Source organism: Phacochoerus africanus, chromosome 4 (assembly GCF_016906955.1).
Source record: "Phacochoerus africanus isolate WHEZ1 chromosome 4, ROS_Pafr_v1, whole genome shotgun sequence".
NCBI classification, from domain to species: Eukaryota; Metazoa; Chordata; class Mammalia; order Artiodactyla; family Suidae; genus Phacochoerus; species Phacochoerus africanus.
The window spans coordinates 15830482-15851277 of NC_062547.1; the positions used below are offsets into that span (position 1 = coordinate 15830482).

Below are 20796 nucleotides of genomic sequence, written 5' to 3' on the forward strand. Positions count from 1 at the left end.
GGGTTTTTTTTTTCTTTTCTTTTCTTTTTTTTATTTTGCTTTGCTAGGGCCACAAACATGGCATATGGAGGATTCCAGGCTGGGGTCAACTTAGAACTTGGCCTACACCACAGCCCCAGCAACCCCAGATTGGAGCCATGTCTGTGACCTACACCATAGCTTACCGCAATGCCAGATCCTTAACCCTCTGAGTGTGGCCAGGAATCAAACATGCATCTTCATGGATATTAGTCAGGTTCATTACTGATGAGCCACAGCAGAAATTCCCACTCTTTTTTTTTAATGTTATATTTTAATCCATTCCTTTTTGGGATCTCAGTTTTTGAGCTGAATTCTTCCTTTGAAAAATAGAATCCAAATGCTCTCCTTCTTCTCTCTCCCATGTTAACCTGGAAATTTACAGAGGAATCTGTAAAGCCTAAACCAATTCCTGATTAGCCATAGATAAATCCATATAGAGTAAGGAGAACAAATATTTCTGCAAAATATCCTAAAACATCTCAAAGTATCTCCCATCAAATACCAGAAAGTTATGCTTTAATGATTTTAACTATAAAACCCTGGAAGAAAATGAAAAGGTGAAAACTGGGCCAAAAGTCAGCAATTCTAGGTAACTCACCATGGTGACATCTGTAGCTAAGGAGAATTTCCAATGTATTCAGGAATAAGAAATAACCATTACATTTAAAGTCTTATCAAGTGTATTCCTCAAGTCTCCACTGACTGGATAGAGCTACAGGAAGCAGAGAGTATCATGGTGGCACAAGGTTATTTAAATGATTCGGCAAGTATTTTCAAAGTTCCAATGCCTTGGAAATTCAAGTCAAAGGAAAAGAAACTTCCATGTTGAATTTGAAACACAAAGTCCTTAGGTGCTAATATCCATGAGGAGGCGAGTTCAAAGCCTGGCCTTGCTCAGTGGGTTAAGGATCTGGCATTGCCATGAGCTGTGGTGTATGTTGCAGACATGGCTTGGATCCTGCATTGCTGTGGCTCTGGTGTAGGCCAGCAGCTACAGCTCTGATTAGACCCCTAGCCTGGGAACCTCCATATGCCACAGGAGCAGCCCTAGAAAAGGCAAAAAGACAAAAAAAAAATTCTATTTTGACCTTGAGGCAGACCAGTATTTTTCAGATATGACACAATAAGCATGAACCCTAAGAAAAATGAAAAGTTAAAATTGGTCAAACCTTGGCTCATCAGGTGAAACTATGTTTAAAAATGAAAATGCCAACAGCAGAAATTGACAGAACATTGTAAATCAACTGTGATAGAAAAAAATAAAAATCTTTAAAAAAATGAAAATGCAAGCCACATAATCAGAGACTTGGAGAACATTTTACACATGTGCCATTTAAATATATGGCTAAGAACCAGTGTCTAGAATATATAGAATACTTACAACTCAGAAATATAAAAAAAAACAGCCCATATTTTTAAACTGTGCAAAGAACTCAAACAGTAACATCACAAAAGAAGATACACAAAAGGCCAATAAGAAGATGAAAAATATGTTCAACATCATTAGTGATCACAGAGATACAAATTGAAACTGCATACTACATACCCTCATGCAGAGCTACAATGAAAATAATTAACACTACCAGGTCACAGGGACATGGAATGTCTGATTTCCATTTCTTCATATGGCTTCAGATATCTCTCCACATTTTTTTAATGCTGCCCAGAATTCCACAATGATCAGTTCATGAATCCCAAAAGTAACTGTAATCTGGGTTCCTGAACATTTGCATTCCCTTCTAAGAAATATGAAAAACAAATTTTTAATTTTTTTAGATTTTATTGACTTTTTTAATCATTTATTTTTATATATGTATTCTACTGTAGAGCATGGAGACACAGTTACATATACTTGTATACATATTGTTGGTTTACAATGTGGTATTAACTTCTGCTGCACAGCAAAGTGATTCAGTTATACATATACACATATCCATTCTCATATAAACTATCACAGAATATTGAGTAGATTTCCCTGTGCTATAGAGCAGGTCCCCATTGACCACCCATTCCATAAGCAATAGATGGACTGGCAGCTTGGGAAAAACAACTTTTGAGTCAAGTACTTCAAAATGGCTGCCATTAATTTTATGCCATTGCTGATCGAGCTTTCGAGCAGTCATTAGTGGGCATCCAGAAAAAGTTTAATATTTGAGGTAAAATAGAAGCTCTATTTGTGATACAATTCAATCAGGAAACTACATCACCATTTGAAACTGACAGCGCTAATGCCCTGAACCTAGCCAGAACCCAGGTTGGGACTTGAACCCATGTGCTGGGACTTGAATCCAGCCTAAACCCAGATTGGGACTTGAACACACGTGATGGGATTTGAACCCATCCTAAACTGAGGTTGGGACTTAACCCTACAGTTTTAGAGTCACTCACCCTGCACACCCTGCATCTGGACTACTGAGGTTCAGGTTCTTCATGCCTCCACATAGAAGGAATTCAGCAAGAGACAAAGTAATAGGCAAGAAATAGATTTATTAAGATAGGATGATCATGAGAGATGCAAGCAGGCAGGCAAGGGGGCTCTGCCCCAAGGATTTGGTGGGCTACAGTGTTTTTCACCCAAAGGAATTAGGGATTGGAAAAATGCTGCCTCTTTCTCTTTCTTTGGGTAGTAACTCCTCCTTTGTATCTGGTCATGGTGCTCATTTAAATCAGCAGAAAGGCAGTCCTCAAACTCCTGCCCTTGGTCTGAATCTGAATGCAGACCTCACCCAATGACCTGAGGTACATCTCATGCCTCCACAAGTCAAGCAAGCCTGCCTTGTTCTGATGGCCTTCTTGAGCAGTTTGTAACTTACAGTGATCTCCCAAAGTCCCCTAGGCACTCCTCTCTATATAGAGTCCTTTTTGGGGGGATTTCTACAATCACCTCCATCCCTATCATTTCCATACACTGCAATTTTGCCACCTTGCTCTGCACATAACATTCAGTTTTCTTAACAGTCCAGGCTTAGATAGAGAAAGGGGCTCTTGGTTAGGTTAGGTTACAAGTGTAGAGATGATCCTCTTCCCATTCAAGAATGGGTGTTTCTCAACACGTCTCTGCAGATACTTGCTCCTAAAACAAACCCTTCTATCAAAGCTGATGATTAATTCCTAGGAGAGAAAGCAGCAGCCATGAGACAAGGTCCCTGAAGCTTATGGAAATCTTTTTAAATGTCTTCTCGACAAGAGCAAGATGAAAATGAGTTTGATTGCCATTTGCTTCTCCAGAACCAGATTCATCATGGACAGAGTGAACTTTTTGACCTCTACACTATCTGCCTCTTGCCCCACAGAACCAGACCCATTTATTTAAGATCACTTCTTCACAGCCTTTCAAGAGAACCCATTCTAAATGCAAAAATGATCCTGAATGATGTTTCCAACAGAGTTTCTGTGAAGAACTTTTGTAGCTTTAGGAAAGGTGGGAAGAACCTTAGGCTTATAAGAACTCTTCCTTTTTGAAACAAGTTTATTGATGTATACTTGACATGCCAAAAACATGGCACATATTCAGTGTATATGATTTCTTAATAATTTTTTATTTGATAGTGAACTATATGAATAAGCTCTTCCCAAGTCTGACATATATTTTATATTTAGAACGACTTATGACAAGAAGCAGCCAGTTTAAAAAAGTAATTGGTTTTGTATACCCCAAAACATCAAGACCATCTAAGACAACTAAGGTAAGTTTTTCAATAGTGCTGACCCTTGCTAAAGATTGTTCCTTACCATACACAGGGCTCATTTTTCAATACTTTTCAGGTATAGTGATAGAGTATTTCATCCTCTCTCCAACTGCTGAAAAATCATTTATAATTAATATTAACCTTAATTTGACAGTTGAAAGTTTTGAGGCTCATAGAAATAAAGCCAATGATAAGACCCACCTCTCTGATATCAGACACCATATTCTGCCATTAGATACCTCATCATTCAACTATTATAGGTAGTCTACTCCTGGGGTCCTGGGGTTTGCTTTCTACCCCTTTACTGGATTTCAGGCATTTCATCCAAGACTCACAAAGGTCTTTAGTAGAATAACATCCAAGATTCCTCTTATTCAAGTTCTTATCCATCCTTTCACTCATATTCTCAATAACCTTCCATGGTTCCTCATTTCCTAGATACTAAAGCAAAAATTCTGCAGCTTTGCAATGATAGATTTTTATGCCCAACTTCTACCTGCTTTTCAGAGTTGGGTGCCAATATGTGTGCTATGTACTATGTAGACTCAGTCCTTCGGGATGATGAAGTGTACACAGATGGCCTCCTGTGTGTGTGTTTAGAAAAGTTACTCATATCTATAGTGTTAAAAAAGACTAATATCCAGCACAAATGAACATCTCCTTAGAAAAGAAAATCATGGACTTGGAGAAGAGACTTGTGGCTGCCTGATGGGAGGGGGAGGGAGTGGGAGGGATCGGGAGCTTGGGCTTATCAGACACAACTTAGAATAGATTTGCAAGGAGATCCTGCTGAATAGCACTGAGAACTTTGTCTAGATACTCATGTTGCAACAGAAGAAAGGCTGGGGGAAAAATGTAATTGTAATGTATACATGTAAGGATAACCTGACCCCTTGCTGTACAGTGGGAAAATTAAAAAAAAAAAAAAAAGGTATCATGGAAAAAATCTGAAAGAAAAAAAAAAGACTTTACCTGGGAGATAATTTAAATAATCTTTATGAACTCACAATCTTTATTTCCAGCACACACAAATACACACACAAACACACACTAAAAGAATTCAAGATTTGGGAGTTCCTGTTGTGGCAGAGTGGAAGGGAATCTTGAGGATGCAGGTTTGATCCTTGGCCCTGCTCAGTGGGTTAAGGATCTGGTGTTGCCGTGAGCTGTGATGTAGGTCACAGACACAGTGTGGATCTGGTGTTGCTGTGGCATAGGCTGGCAGCTGCAGATCCAATATTACCCCTAGCCTGGGAACTTCCATATGCCACAGGTACAGCCCTAAAAAACAAACAAACAAAGAAAAAGAATCCAAGACTTAATAGAATTTAGAGATTTATTATATGGTATAATGGGAAGTGTACCAAAGTCAAGGTGGCATTCATAAAAATGGTTTTCTTTTCAGGTAATGCAATTAACCATCATATGAAATACATGGAGAATAGGAACAATGTGACAGAGTTTGTTCTCCTGGGGCTCACACAGAATCCAAAGATGCAGAAACTCATATCTGCTGTGTTTTCTGTCATCTATATTATCACTGTGGTAGGAAATGTGCTCATCGTGATCACCATCACTGCCAGCCCATCCCTGGGGTCCCCCATGTACTTTTTCCTGGCCCATCTCTCCTTCATTGATGCCTGCTATTCCTCTGTCAGTACCCCCAAAATGATTATAGATTCACTCCATGGAAGAATACCATCCTATTTGAGGAGTGTATGACCCAAATCTTTGGGGAACATTTCTTTGGAGGTGCTGAGATCATCCTGCTTACTGTGATGGCCTATGACCGCTATGTGGCCATCTGCAAGCCTTTGCACTACATGACTATCATGAATCAGCGAGTGTGTGGCCTGCTGGTGGGAGTGTCGTGGGTGGGAGGCTTTCTTCATGCAACCATACAGATCCTCTTCATCTCCAGATTACCCTTCTGTGGTCCTAACATCATAGATCACTTTATGTGTGATCTGAACCCTTTGCTGGATCTTGCCTGCACTGATACCCACACTCTGGGGCTCTTTGTTGCTGCCAACAGTGGCCTCATCTGTCTTTTAAACTTCCTTCTCCTGCTGGTCTCCTATGTGGTCATTCTGGGCTCCCTAAGGACCTACAGCTTGGAGGCGAGGCACAAAGCCCTCTCCACCTGCATCTCCCACATCACAGTGGTTGTCTTATTCTTTGTGCCTTGTATATTTGTGTACCTGAGACCTGCAGGTACGCTATCAATTGACAAAGCAGTTGCTTTATTCTACACTATGATCACTCCCATGTTAAATCCCTTAATCTATACCTTGAGAAATGCCCAGATGAAAAATGCTATTAGGAAATTGTGTGGCAGGAAATCTATCTTAGGTGACAAATAAATATGACTTGGGCCCAATATTGATTTACCTGAGGCTATGGTCAAAAGACCGTCTCAGAAAGAAATATTTATGGGATAAAGAAATCAACTAACTGTTATGAATCATATCCCCTGCATTGAGTGGAGCAGAAGTAGGTGCAAGAAAATAGAGAATAACATAATGTGGGGCCACTCTTTTCATATTTAGAAAATTCTACCACAGTGGAAGAATTTTAGAAGAATCTTACCAGAGTCAAGCAGATACATGGATTCATAAGCTGGCCTTCTAATACCAAATTGAATAATTAAATTTTCCATTATTGGGCAGCATTCTCTGTAATAATCCAAGGAAGTATACAGTTACTATTGTCATTTTTCAAGTGAGAAATCTGGCATCAAGGGGATGATATCAAAAAAGATACACTGGAGAGCCATGAAACTGACTGATTTCCTACCTCATGCCCTCAACTGTCAAGCAATGATGATAGCAAAATCAGATAACTATACTAGTTACCATTTATTGAGACAGGGCCTGTGCTGAACACAATGTACATATTCACTTATTATCTATCATTGAAAATCGAATGATTTTTCTGTAATAACTGTGCTTGTGTGAGTGCCTGTAACATTAGAGGAAGTAACTATTTTTGGGCTATAAAAGCATTGGCCCTACTTATCTCTGAGGGTTAGATAATGAAGGTGAAGCTTATATACACCATCTCCACATTACCTTGTAGGCTTCAGGACCATTATGTATTGCTCATATCACCCATGCTATGTAGGTAACACATCAGAAAGAGTAATGATTCAAATAAAAGAATATTTTGGTATCAGAAAGGGATTTAAATATAAAGTACTTGCCTGCAACATAACAATCGTTTCTACAAGGTAGCAAAATAGCAGGTGCATGATCAATATTAAATGAATGAGTCAAAGTACAAAGGAAAATGAATGACTTCAGTAATATTAAAAAATGCAAAAATGTAGTGCTGAAGGCCAGGGCATTATGTCCTACTTTTGCCTGATTCAACTCTAGGGACAATTTTGGCTATACCTCTTGGGGAACTATAGTTTGTTTTTGTTACTGCTTACACTGAGGATGAGGTAACAGAAATGGAAATTACAATTCTCAGCATATGAGCAAGTAGTTTAGCTTGATATGCTCCCTGTCCTCAGCAAGATTTCATAATCTTATTAATATGAGCTGTTTCTATTATATTTTCTCAATGTGATTACTTTTTAGAAACATTTCATTATTAAAAGCTGTTTTTAAAAATATGCATATCTGGAGTTCCTGTCGTGGCGCAGTGGTTAACGAATCCAACTAGGAACCATGAGTTTGCAGGTTCGGTCCCTGGTCTTGCTCAGTGGGTTAAGGATCTGGCATTGCTGTGAGCTGTGGTGTAGGTTGCAGATGCAGCTTGGATCCTGCGTTGCTGTGGCTCTGGTGTAGGCTGGCAGCTACAGCTCCGATTAGACCCCTAGCCTGGGAACCTCCCTATGCCGCGGGAGTGGCCCAAGAAATGGCAAAAGAAAAAAAAATTTTTAATAAAAATAAATAAAAAAAAAAATACACATATCTGTCTACATACAAACAATTTCAGGATAAATACATTCCCTTTTTTCCCTTTTGTCATTAATTCATTATGAGAAAATTAAATATTTCTGAGCACAAGGAATGTATCAGAATGTTGCTGGGGCTTCAGTGGTGAATAAAAAGAGATCTGGATTCTGCCTTCAAAGAGCTTAGGAACCATTGAAAAACTCCCAGGAGGGAGTAGAATATTACAGCACAGTGTTATAAATGAAAAAACAATGAAGCACAGGGAACTATGAAATCATGTTGGAGAGATGCACATCAGGGAAAGATTTCTGGATGAAAAGGCACCAATAATGGGACACATTAGACGAAAAGGAGTAAGATGGCAAAGTGAAGAGACATGAGGCTGGAAGGGTGTCCTAGAAATGGAATTGAAACAGAAATGTATAATTGAAATATGTGTTTCTGATACTCCGAAAGATATAAGAGAAATGTAGAAATCTCGAGCATATAGATGGCAATTAGGAGTTCCCATCATGGCTCAGAAGTTAGCCAATCTGAGAAGGAACCATGAGGTTTCAGGTTTGATCCCTGGCCTTGCTCATTGGGTTAAGGATCTGGCATTGCCATGAGCTGTGGTGTAGGTCGCAGATGTGGCTCAGATCCTGCGTTGCTGTGGTTCTGGCATAGGTCAGCAGCTACAGCTCTAATTGGACCCCTATCCTGGGAACCTCCATATGCCATGGGTGTGGCCCTGAAAAGACAAGAGATGGAAAAAAGAAAAAGAAAAAAAAAGATGGCAATTAAAGCCAAAAAAGAGGTAGACATCAAAGTACAAAGGGAAATGAATGAATTCAGTCATCCATGGGTGGATTTCAGTGGCCTCTCAAAAGATCATAGCCTTTTACACATGTTTAAGGAATAAAACAAAAAAACTTTGATCCCAAAATTGAGCTCCTAAAAATGTCAATTGCTATATTACTATGAATTCACTAGGATGCCAAATTCACAAAATAACAATAGGCTATGAAAAAAAATCAACCCCGTATCAGAATTTTTGTCTGCAAATCTACAAATTGAGAGTTAATGGGTAAATGGCCTTAATTTCTCCAAAACAACTTTCAGTTTTATATCATCCAAGTTAGAATTAAAATATGAGAATAAAATGAATACATTTTGACATCAAAGGCTCAAGAAGTTTTACCAGTCAAGCATCATGAATAAGAAATATACCTCAGTAGAACACAAGCAAACTAAATTTAGCACATCCAAGAGATTATACACCATGACCAAGGAGGATTAATCCCTGGGATGCAAGATTTCTGTAAAATATGTGAATCAGTCAATGTGGTAAACCACTTCACAGAATGAAATATTAAAAAAAACCCATGTAATCCTATCAGTAGATACAGGAGAAGCATTTAGGCACAACAACCCTTCATGATAAAACCTCAACAAAATAAGATTTTGAAGGAAGTTTCCTTAAGACAGTGAAAACTATTAATGAAAATCCCACAGTTAATATGATAATGAGAGAAAACTGACACTTTTCCTCTAAGACCCAGTGAAAAGTAAGGTGCCCATTCTCATCACTTCTATTCAACATAGTATTAGAAGTACTAGGAGTTCCCACTGTGGCTCAGCCAGTTAAGGACTCCACATTGTCTCTGTGAGGATGCATGTGCTATCTCTGGCCTGACTCTGTGTGTTAAGGATCCAGCATTTCCACAAGTGGCAGCCTAGGTCACAGGTGCGGTTCAGGTCTGGTGTTGCTGTGGCTGTGATGTAGGCCACAGCTGCAGCTCCATTTTAACCTCTGGCCCAAGAACTACCATATGCTGCAGGTATGGCTGTAAAAAAGAAAAAAAAATTACTAGCAAAACCAATCAGAAATAAAAAGAATTAATAGGCATCCAAATAGAAATTCTGCAGATGATATGATTCTATATATTTAAAACACAAAAACTCTAAAAATGAATAAATGAATCCAGTAAAGATGTAGAATAAATATCAAAATACAAAAATTGTATCTCTTTACAGCAAACTATATGAAAAGGAGGTCAGAAAAAATACCCTTTTTTATGAGAATACCAAAAAGAATTAAATACTTAGGAAGAAATTTACCAGTGAGCTGAAAGGCCTCTACACTAAAAACTGTAAGACACTAAAGAAAGAAATTGAAAAAGACTTAAATAAATGGATAATAAATAAATGGAAAATAAATTTTCCAAGAAAAATATTTATTAGATCATGAGAATTAATACAGTTAAAAAATCCATACTACCCAAAACCATCTAAGATACAATGAAATTCATATCAAAATTCCAGGACATTTTTCACAGAATTAGAATATACTGTCCTAAAATACATATGGAACCACCAAGACCCTGAGTTGCCAAAGCAATACTGAGAAAGAAGAACAAACCAGGAAACACCTCACTTCCAAATTTCAAATTCTATTTCAAAGCTATAGTAATCCAAAAAGGATGGTACTGGCGTAAAATAGACACCCAAAACAATGGAACAGAATTGAGATCCCATAAATAAACCCTTGCCTATACAGTTACCTAATATTTGACAATGGTGCCAAGACACCTCAATGGGGAATAAATAGACTTTTCAGTAAATAGTGATAGGTAAAGTTATATTCACATGAAAAAAATGAAACTGGACCTGTATTTTCTACTATGTACAAAAATCAACACAAAAAGGAACAAGACTTAAATGTAAATGTAAAACCTGAAACTGTAACAATGCCAGAAGAAAACAGAGTAAAAACTTATTGACATTGGCCTGCATAATGATTCTTGACTATGACACCAAAAGCTCAGGCAACAAATGTAAAACTAAACAAGTGAGACTACTTGCTTATCAAACAAAAAAATCTGCACATTAAGGAAACAATCAGGATTTCCCTTATGGTGCAGTGAGTTAAGGACCCAGCATTGTCACTGAAGCAGCTTGGGTCACTGCTGTTGTGGAGGCTCAATCCCTGGCCCAGGAATGTCCACATGCCACAGATGTGGGAATAAAAATTTAAAAGAAACAACCAAAATGTGAAAAGGCAAGCAAAATAATGGGAGCAAATGTTTGCAACCTTTAGATCTGATGATGGGTTAAAAGCCAAAATATATAAGAAAATCATACAACACAATAGCAACAAAAAGTAAATAATCCAGTTTTTAATTGGGTAAAGGAATGGATAGATATTTTTTGAAGGAATACATCAAAATGGCTAAGAGGCATGTGAAAAGGTGCTCAACAATATTAATTATCAGGGAAATGCAAATCAAAGCCACAATGAATATCACCTCACACCTGTTAGGAGGGCCATTATAAAAATTAAAAATAAGTTAATATTGGCCAGAATGTCTAGAAGTTGTAACCCATAGGCACTGTTGGTGGGAAGGCAAATATGTCAAGCCATTATGAGAAAAAGTATGGAGACGCTTTAAACAACTAAAATTAGAACTACCATATGATCCAATATTATCTCATCTACACATCTACCTAAAGGACAAAAATCAGTACTGTGAAGAGATCTCTACATTCTCATGTTCATTGCAATATTATACACAGTAGTCAAGAGGAAAACACATCCTACGTGTCTGTCCATCATCAGATGAGTGGATAAAGAAATGATAGTACATATATACACAATGGAATGTTATTCCGCCTTTAACAAGAGGAGATCCTGCTTTGCAACAACATGGATGAAAGAGCAAAACATTATGCTAGCTGACTGCAATAAGCCAGACGCCGAAAGGAAACAACTGCATGATCTCACTTCTATGTGGAATCTTAAAAAGTAAAGTAAGTAGAATCAGAGATCAGAAATATTGTGACCAGAAGTGGGGAAGTAGGAAAAATGAAGATATGTTAGTCAAAAGGTACAAAGTCATGCAGGATAAATAAATCTGGAGATTTAATGCATCAAATATTATAAATCTAGAGATTTAATGTATTGAATACTACACATTTGCTGAGAGAGTAGATTTCAGGTGTTCACACAACACACAGCAAAAAAAGTAACCATGTAAGTAGAAGAATATGTTAATTAGCTAGATTTGCTTTGCTTCTTCTATGGTATTATGGGATTTTGTGGATTCGCTTTGTAACCCCTTGTTATTAGTCCTTTTTTTCATATTTCTTGAATTCTTTTGGATGGCATAGGTTTATATTTCTCAAGAGTTTTGTTTTCTTCATTCTACTTTTCCCATTATGAAGTTAAACACTGTAATTCTATTCTTTCATGGATTACTTTAGTAACGTCTTTAGTGACTTTAGTAACTGTAACTAACATCTTTTACACTTTAACAAAGTCTAAAACTAATCTTTGCCTTTACCATAGTCCGATCTTTTTGTATAGAGATATTCATTAGCAAGAACAAGAAAAACCAGGCACTTAAGCAATTAAAAAAGACTGGAACAGAGTTATTGGTATGAACAAGTAAAGCTTTAATATGCTTATAACATGTCCAACAAAATAATCATTCAAAATTCAGTGCAGAGTATGTCATTTAATATGTAAATATTTTCTTTTCACTTGTGACACCAATATAATTAATAACTGTATGGGATCTTATTCTGTTCAAATTATAGTTTTTCTTCTGGCTGGACCCGGACTCCTACAGGATGGAAACTATCTAATTCAATCTCGGCCTATTAGGTGTTTCATGAATCACATCACTTTTTACCATATAACCAAGAAGATTTAATGAACCAGAAAATTCATGACAGAATTTATACCAAGGCAGAGTCTAAAGCAAAGGAATATTATTAAACAGGTTATTTTACCTCAGCATTTTTGAGGGTATAATTTAAAAGATCTAACATAGGGGCTACCATAAAATGGAAAACCTAGACTAAATGGACAGATACTTGCAAAGGCACAACCTACCAAGACTGAATGAGAAAAATAGAAATATGAATAGATGAATCACAGTGCTGAAATTGAAAATGTGATTTTAAAACTTCCAAAAAACAAAAGTCCAGGACTTGGTGGCTTCTCAGCTGAGTTCTACCAAACATTCAGAGAAGAGTTACCACCTCTTCTTCTAAAACTTTTCCAGGAAATTGCAGAGGAAGGATCACATCCAAGTTCATGCTGTGAAGTCACCACTACCCTGATTAATAAATAAATAAAAAAAACACTAAAAAAAAATTACAGACCACTATCACTCATGAACATAGATGCAAAGATTTTCAACAAGTTATTAGCAAAGCACATGCAAATATACATTACAAGGATCATACACCATAATCAAGTAGGATTTATCCGAGGGATGCAAGGATTCTTCACTATCTGCAAATCTATCAATGTGACACACCACATCAGCAAACTGAAAGATAAGAACCATATGATCATCTCAATAAATTCAGGAAAGAAATTGACAACATTTAATACCCATTCCTGATAAAAACTCTCCAGAGAGTGGGCATAGAGGGGAACTACCTCAATATAATAAAAATCATTTATAGCAAACTCAAAGCTAACATCATTCTCGATGGTGAAAAAAACTGAAAGCATTTCCACTAAGATCAGGAACAAGATAAAGCTGTCTTTTACCAATGTCATTCAAAATGGTTTTGAAAGTCCTAGCGATGGCAATCAGAGAAGCAAAAGAAATAAAAGGACTACAAATTGGAAAAGAAGTAAAACTATCACTCTTTGCAGATGACATGGTACTATACCTAGAAAATCCAAAAGACACCACCAGAAAACTGTGAGAGCTCATCAAGGAATTTGGTAAAGTCTCAGGATACAAAACTTTTTAACTCAATGAATTTTATTGCATTTATAGTCTACAATGATCATCACAACCCAATTCTTTTTTTTCAAGGTGAAAAGGGGGTTATTTTTTCATTATTACTTTTATTTATTTTTTTTAATTTATTTTTTCCCACTGTACAGCAAGGGATCAAGTTATCCTTACATGTATACAACCCAATTCTATAGCATTTCTATCCCAAACCTCCAGCCTATTGCCCCACCCCCAACCTGTCTCCTTTGGAAACCATGTGTTTTTCAAAGTCTGTGAGTTGATATCTGTTCTGCAAAGAAGTTCATTGCATCCTTTTTGAGATTCCACATCAACGTGATAGCATATGACATTGGCGTCTGGTACAAAATTAAGACGCAGTAATCAATTGCAGTTCTATATACTAGCACTGAAAGATCAGAAAGAGAAATTAAGGAAACCATCCCATTTTACACTGCATCAAAAAGAATAAAATACCTAGGAATAAACCTACCAAAGGGACAAAAGACCTGTACTTTGAAAACTAGAAGATGCTCATGAAAGTAATCGAAGACACAAATAGATGGAAAAATATATATATATATACATTTTTCCTCACATTATCCCCCATCATGTATTTTAAAATATTTTTCTATTGCTGTAAAGAATGTCATTGGTAATTTGATAGGGACTGCATTGAATCTGTAGATGGTCTTAGGTAGAGTTGTTATTTTGACTATATTGATTATCCCAATCCAAGAGTATGGTATATGTGTATATATGTATATGTACGTATGACAGGGTCACTTTGCTATACAGCAGAAATGGACAGAACATTATAAGTCAACTATAAAAAATTTTAAATAATTTTAAAAATAAATGAAATTTGTATGGAAATGCAAAAGTCCTCAAATAGCCAAAGCAATATTGAAAAGAAAAAACAGAATGGGAGGAATCAAGCTCCCTAATGTCACACTTTACTGCAAAGCTACAGTCATCAAAACGTATAGTACTGGCACAAAAGTAGAGATAGAGATCCATGGAACAGGAGAGAAAGCCCAGAAATAAACCCAAGCACCTACGGTCAAGTAATCTATGACAAAGGGGGCAAAAATATACAGTGCAGGAAAGATAATCTCTTCAAAATTCGTGCTGGGAAAATGGCAGTGACATGCAAAGCAATGAAATTAGAATATTTTCTAACACCATACATAAAAATAACCTCAACATGGATTAAAGACCTAAATGTAAGGGCAGATACTCTAAAACTCCTAGAGAAAAACATAGGCAGAATGGCTCTTTTACATAAACCATAGCAACATTTTTTGACCCACCTCCTACAATAAAGACACACACAAAATAGTGGGACTTGCTAAATTCAAAAGTTTCTGCACAGCAAAGGAAACAAAACAATGAAAAACAACCCACAGAATCGGAGAAAATTTTTGCAATTATTCAGCTGACAAAGTTTAATATCCAAAATATACAAACAACTCAACAACAAAAAAACAAATGAATAATTAGAAAATGGGCAGAAGACCTAAATACGCATTTCTCCAAAGACATACAGATGGCCAGCAGGCACATGAGAAATGCTCAACATCACTAATTATTAGAGAAGGGCAATCAAAACAACAGTGGGGTACCATCTCACACCAGTTAGAGTGGCCATCAAGTCAACAAACAACAAATGCTGGAGTGGATGTGGAGTTAAGGGAACCTAGCTTCACTGTTGGTAGGAATGTAAATTGGTACAACCACTATGGAAAATGGTATGGAAGTCCCCCAGAAAACTAAATCTAGAGCTACCACATGACCCAGAAATCCCATTCCTGGGCATCTATCCAGACACAATTTTCATTGAATAAGATACATACACCCACATGTTCATAGCAGCACTATTCACAGTAGCCAAGACATGGAAACAACCTCAATGCTCATCAAGAGAAAATGGATTAAGAAGGTGTGGTACATCTATACAATGGAATACTACTCAGCCATAAACTAGGACAAAACAACGCCATTGGTAGCAACATGGATGGAACTAGAGACTCTCATACAAAGGGAAGTAAGTCGGAAACAGAAAGACAGACAATATAGATATCACTTACATGTGGAGTCTAAAACATGGCACAAATGATCTACCTACAAAACAGAAACAGATCATGGCCATAGAGAACACACGTGTGGTTGCTGTTCGGGGTAGGGGGAGTGGGATGGATTGGGGTCTGAGGTTAGCAGATGAAAACTTGCATTTGTAGTGGATGGGCAATGGGATCCTGCTGTAGAGCACAGGAAACTATATCCAATCACTTGTGATGGATCAGGCTGGAAGATAATGTGAGAAAAAGAATGTGTGCACACACACACACACACACATATATATGTATATATATATCGGTCACTTTTCTGTACAGCAGATATTGACAGAACATTGAAAATCAACGATAACAAAAAAATTTAAATATATAAAGAGAGCATTTCTATTTCCTTTGGATATATATACCCAGAAATGGGATTGCTGAATCATATGATAGTTTGATTTTTAATTTTTCAGGAATATTCAGTCTGTTTTCCACAATTGCTATATTAATTTGCATTCCCACCAGCAAAAGGGTTCCCTTTCCTCCATACCCTCACAAACACTTCGTCTTTTTGATCATGGCCATTCTAGTGATTCTTTTTCTAGGTACAGTTAGTTTCCTAATGAGTCTAATATCCTGTGCAAAAACTCTTAATTATGTTTATTGAGTTATAATATCTCAGAAATTGAATCTTTCAAATTCAGAATTTTTTAGAAATTATTTCATTTTTGAATTTGAGGACATAATTTCTTAATTTCCCCTCACTAAGCATATTTATCTCTGCCCCTTAAAGATTTCTTTTGTACTCTGATGAATAGTCTTTTTTTTTTCTTCACCTCTACCTGGCATATGGAAGTTCCCAGGCCAGGGATTGAACTGCACTGCTGCTGAAACTCTGGTGGATCCTTAACCCACTGCACCACGGCAGGAACTCTCTGACCAGTATTTTTTAATAGCCTTCATAGATCAATCTAAGGCTTCAATGTATTTGTTTCAAGTTACATTATTTCTTCATTTCTAAAACATATTCAACTCCACATAAGCAGAGGGGATATCTGCCTACAAGATGTTAATTGCTAATTTAAGAGTGGTGGTATGTCTACATTTGGTCTGATCCATTATAGAGTTTTGTATATGTGTGAATATAATTTTTTTAGTCATTTTTGTTTGCAACAGAAACTCACAATTCACATTAACATTCCTGCCTGTCAGTGTGTAGACCCCAGAAAAAGTTTCAGCCTGGGGCTCCACGTTGTTCTGCTGTGCTTTATCCAAGTGAAGCTTTGTGAGCCAGCTGCCATCCAATTTTACACAGATTCTCTTGCCCATGATTTCACTGACCAAAGTCACATAGACATTCTGGCTTCAACATTTGTGTGGTATCTATGAAATCATCCCGGACTTCCGGCACCTCACCCAAAATTGTTTTCCTTCTTTTGAGTACTCACGATTTATATCTAATTAGGTTTTGATACTGTTGCTATGTTGCCTCTTTCAGCCACTGTCCTGTTAGCATTCACATGCACACACACCCCAAACATCACACACACAAAATAATCATTCCTCCTTGTGATATTTTGATACCAAAAGCACAACAATTAACTTGTTTAGGTGGTGAAACATAATTATGTGTAGTTCAAGAAAAATGTAGCAATAAATCCTTTCAATTGTATGTTACTTTTCCATCATCAGATAATCAAGACCATGAAGTTTACTTCAGGAAGTTATTCTGTTGTTGCCATTGAAGTTCTATTAGAATGGACTGTGTAATTTGGAAACAAATGTACAACTTGAGTTCTAACTATACAATTAATTTAAACATGGTTTTGAAATATTCAGCATATTATTTTACTACCTTATTTGAAATTGAATATCCAAAAATACTTACTAAGTTCTCACTGTGTCAAGTGTGATACTACTCTTCACAGTCATTGCATTGGTAAAGGACTTTAGCCACAGTCAAAGTATACTAGTTAGTACTTATCTATCCTTGTCAAATTGCCTCGTATGCGCTTCTGTGGAAATATTACTATTACTGTTACCATAGTTACCAGCAGATTGTGATGACTGTTTTCAATACTTGTCATTACACTTGTCGTCATTACAATTTAATTATCAGATACAAATTGAGAAAGAGTAGACCTTAATATCATCGAGTTAATAATTCATTTAGAACATAAAAAAGAACACCAATATTTTAGAAGAACAACACCAAAAAAACAGAGTAACAACAAAAGTCCTCGGATTATCTATGGAAGGTAAAACAAATGGTCCGGTGAAATTATCTACTGTGAATGTAATTGGATGACTTGGGTATAGAATTGGTTTCAGGAAAAGCAATGAAAGAGGATAGCTTTGTGGAAATGGGGACATTAAAATTTCACTTTAATTCCATTAAGAAAAAGCCTAGGAGCTCCCTCTGTAGCACAGCAGACTAAGGATCTGGTGGTATTGTCTCTGAGACAATCCAGGTTCAATCCCCAGAAACCACACAGTGGGTTAAGGATCAGGTGTTGCTGCAGGTGTGGCACAGTTTGCAGCTGTGGCTGAGATTCGACCCCTGGCCTGGGAACTTGCCTGTGCCTCGGGTGCAGCCAAAACAAATGAACAAAAAAAGCTGAATACTTTCAATGTCAATAAATAATTAGCTTTAGTGATGAAAGCAGAGGAAGACTTAATAAGTACAATGAATGCATTAGGGTTCATTCCCTGTGTAGAAAGGAATAAGACTGATTTTAAAACTTTTTGGCCGCTGACCATAAAACCTACCTTTGATATTTAACATCATATATTTGAAACAATCTAAAAGAATGCATTTTTAAAAGTTTGAAAAGTCAGAGTGATAGGAAATTAAAATCACTAGAGTTATTTTTTTCTCCTTTGTCCAAGAAGCACCATAGGGATTACATCCAGGTCCCTCCAGTGCCTTTAAATCATGCTCTTCACGCTTTCAGACCAGATATTCCAGGAAGCCCCAAACCCCGTGCATTTGGGAAAGTAGATCTTGCTGGCCATTATTGAATCAAAGGGGAAAAAGACAAGAAACAAAGGCCCATATGCAGCTGACATTTTCCTTGCAGTTTTGTGATATATTCTTATTCTGATTCTGAGCATACATAATCTAGCTTTTAAGATATATTTATTAAAAATATAACTTGAAAGCTAGATACGAAGCCATGAGACCTTTTCATTGCCTTTTTCCTCTAAGAGATCTTATTTAGAATTTTGATTTAAAATATATAATTTATATATAATTAATTAAATATATATATTTCATTTGTGGTCATGAGTTCGAGAAGTCAAGGCTATCTCTTCAAATACTGATTGGAACTGGCTGTTATTAAATATGTGAGTTCTTTATTTTTCTTTGTCATTCACCACCTTTTCTTTCTTCCTGCTTAATTTTTGCATGCATGTGTCTATAAAGTCATCTCTTTGAACAGCTATAGAATCACCTATCCTTATCTGCTTTTTTCCTCCAAAGAAATTATTTTTCCATATATATGTATTCTGAAAAATGTATCTGCTTGGTAACTATCTCTTTTATAACCTTTGCTGGCTTCTAAGCCTATCGGCTGTGTCATGTTACAATTTGGCATTTTCATTGTTCACAAAAAACATTAAGTCTGTTTTAACAGGAAATGACAATGGAAATGCCCTCTGGAAATCCTGGTTTTCAAACCTGGGACTGTTAGATGCTAGGATAGGAGGCAAAGAGAATTTTAGAACATTTTGCAACATATTTTGGATAGAAAAGCCAAGATAAAAAATAAAAGTTGGAAATATTAAATAGTTAAAGAAAACAAGAAAGAAGCACAATAAAGATGATAAAAATGACGATTGATAAATTACTTAGTCTCTTGATGTTAAAAAATAGGTCTTGGCAGCTGAACGTATCCATGGAAATTATGGTTCCTCATTTTCTTAAGAGGAAATAGATACTCAACAAATATGAGGTGCTTTCCCCTAAATCACATAATCAGGAAGTGGCAGGTAAGGAGCAGAATCTATGTCCTTTCCTCATGTGTCTTAGGTCTGTCATGATGTGCAATAATCCCTGATATTTGAAATAAATTGGGTAGTATAGTAGGAAATGTCAGTGGCCACAGTTGGAGAAGTTCAAATTGTATAACTAATAGCTATTTCTTCAACAAAGATCATAATTTATTATTCAAACTGAAAAAAAATGCAGCAAACTAAAAATGACCTATGTAAAATATATGAACAAAATAACTCTTTTCTTGAAGGGTTTGATCCACGTATTCCTACTTATAAAAGGGAGGTTATCTTTTGTAAGGTTCTGGAGGTCTTCATAAATGAATTTTTACCTTGATTTCAGTTCTCTCACTTGTGAAATGGGAACTTCTATTACGTACCCCATTTTCCTGGTAGTTACTCAGGGATTTTCAGTAGTGGCCAATTGTTGAAATAGTTCCTAACTTCTCTAGAAATTTATATTCAGTGGCATGTTAAACTCATTGAAGACAATTTATTCCTGAGCTCCCTTTGTTTTACGCATAGGGAAACATTGATAGGATATGAGTCCTTTTTTGAATTAATAATGAAAGAGTTAATATTTAGTTAGTTCTTGTAATGTATCAGATGTACATATCTGTATGTAAATGCTTTATAGGGGTCTTTTAATTGGATTCTTATGAGACTCCTATGTGGTAGGTGCTATTATTATCACTGTTTTCAGTTGGAAAAACAACAACAGCAAAACAACCAACAAGCCTCAGAGAATACGTAACATGACTAATATTCATCAGTTAGGTAGTGGGCCATATGCTGAAACCCATTTGGTGTAACTCAAGTACCCTCACTTACCACGTTAACCTGCCTTCCTTGCAAGTACAATTGCCAATTGTATTTCAGAAATAAAGATTAGTCAGTCTTTTTTTCCTAAGAAACATTTTCTGGGGGATGGAGGAAATCAAAATAACGCTGAAAATCAGGACTTGGGTGGTTGCGGTTGTTTTTCACTTTTTGTTCCTTTTAGATTCTGTTTAAGGCAGAGTGAACATGAGTTTCTTTTTTTTAATTAACTAATTAATTTATTTATTTTTGTCTTTTTGCCTTTTCTAAGACCGCTCCCATGGCATATGGAGGTTCCCAGGCTAGGGGTCGAATCGGAGCTGTAGCCACCAGCCTACACCCGCGCCACAGCAATGGAGGATCCCAGCCGTGCCTGCAACCTACACCACAGCTCACAGCAACACTGGATCCTTAACCCACTGAGCAAGGCCAAGGATCAAATCTGCAACCTCATGGTTCCTAGTTGGATTTGTTAACCACTGCGCCACCAAGGGAACTCCAAACATGAGTTTCTTAACTGTTCCTTTTAGGATGCTTTCCAGTGTAGGTTTTTTTTGAACTTGAA

General features: G+C 36.7%; 1 protein-coding gene across 1 annotated transcript; it reads left to right on the forward strand.

Annotated features, from left to right (window-relative positions):
* Positions 1-5135: 5135 nt before the first annotated feature.
* Positions 5136-6073, forward strand: LOC125124083 (olfactory receptor 4C46-like). The gene is given in 2 exon segments (XM_047774255.1): positions 5136-5397; positions 5400-6073. Coding segments are annotated over 2 exon segments (936 nt in total).
* Positions 6074-20796: the final 14723 nt, after the last annotated feature.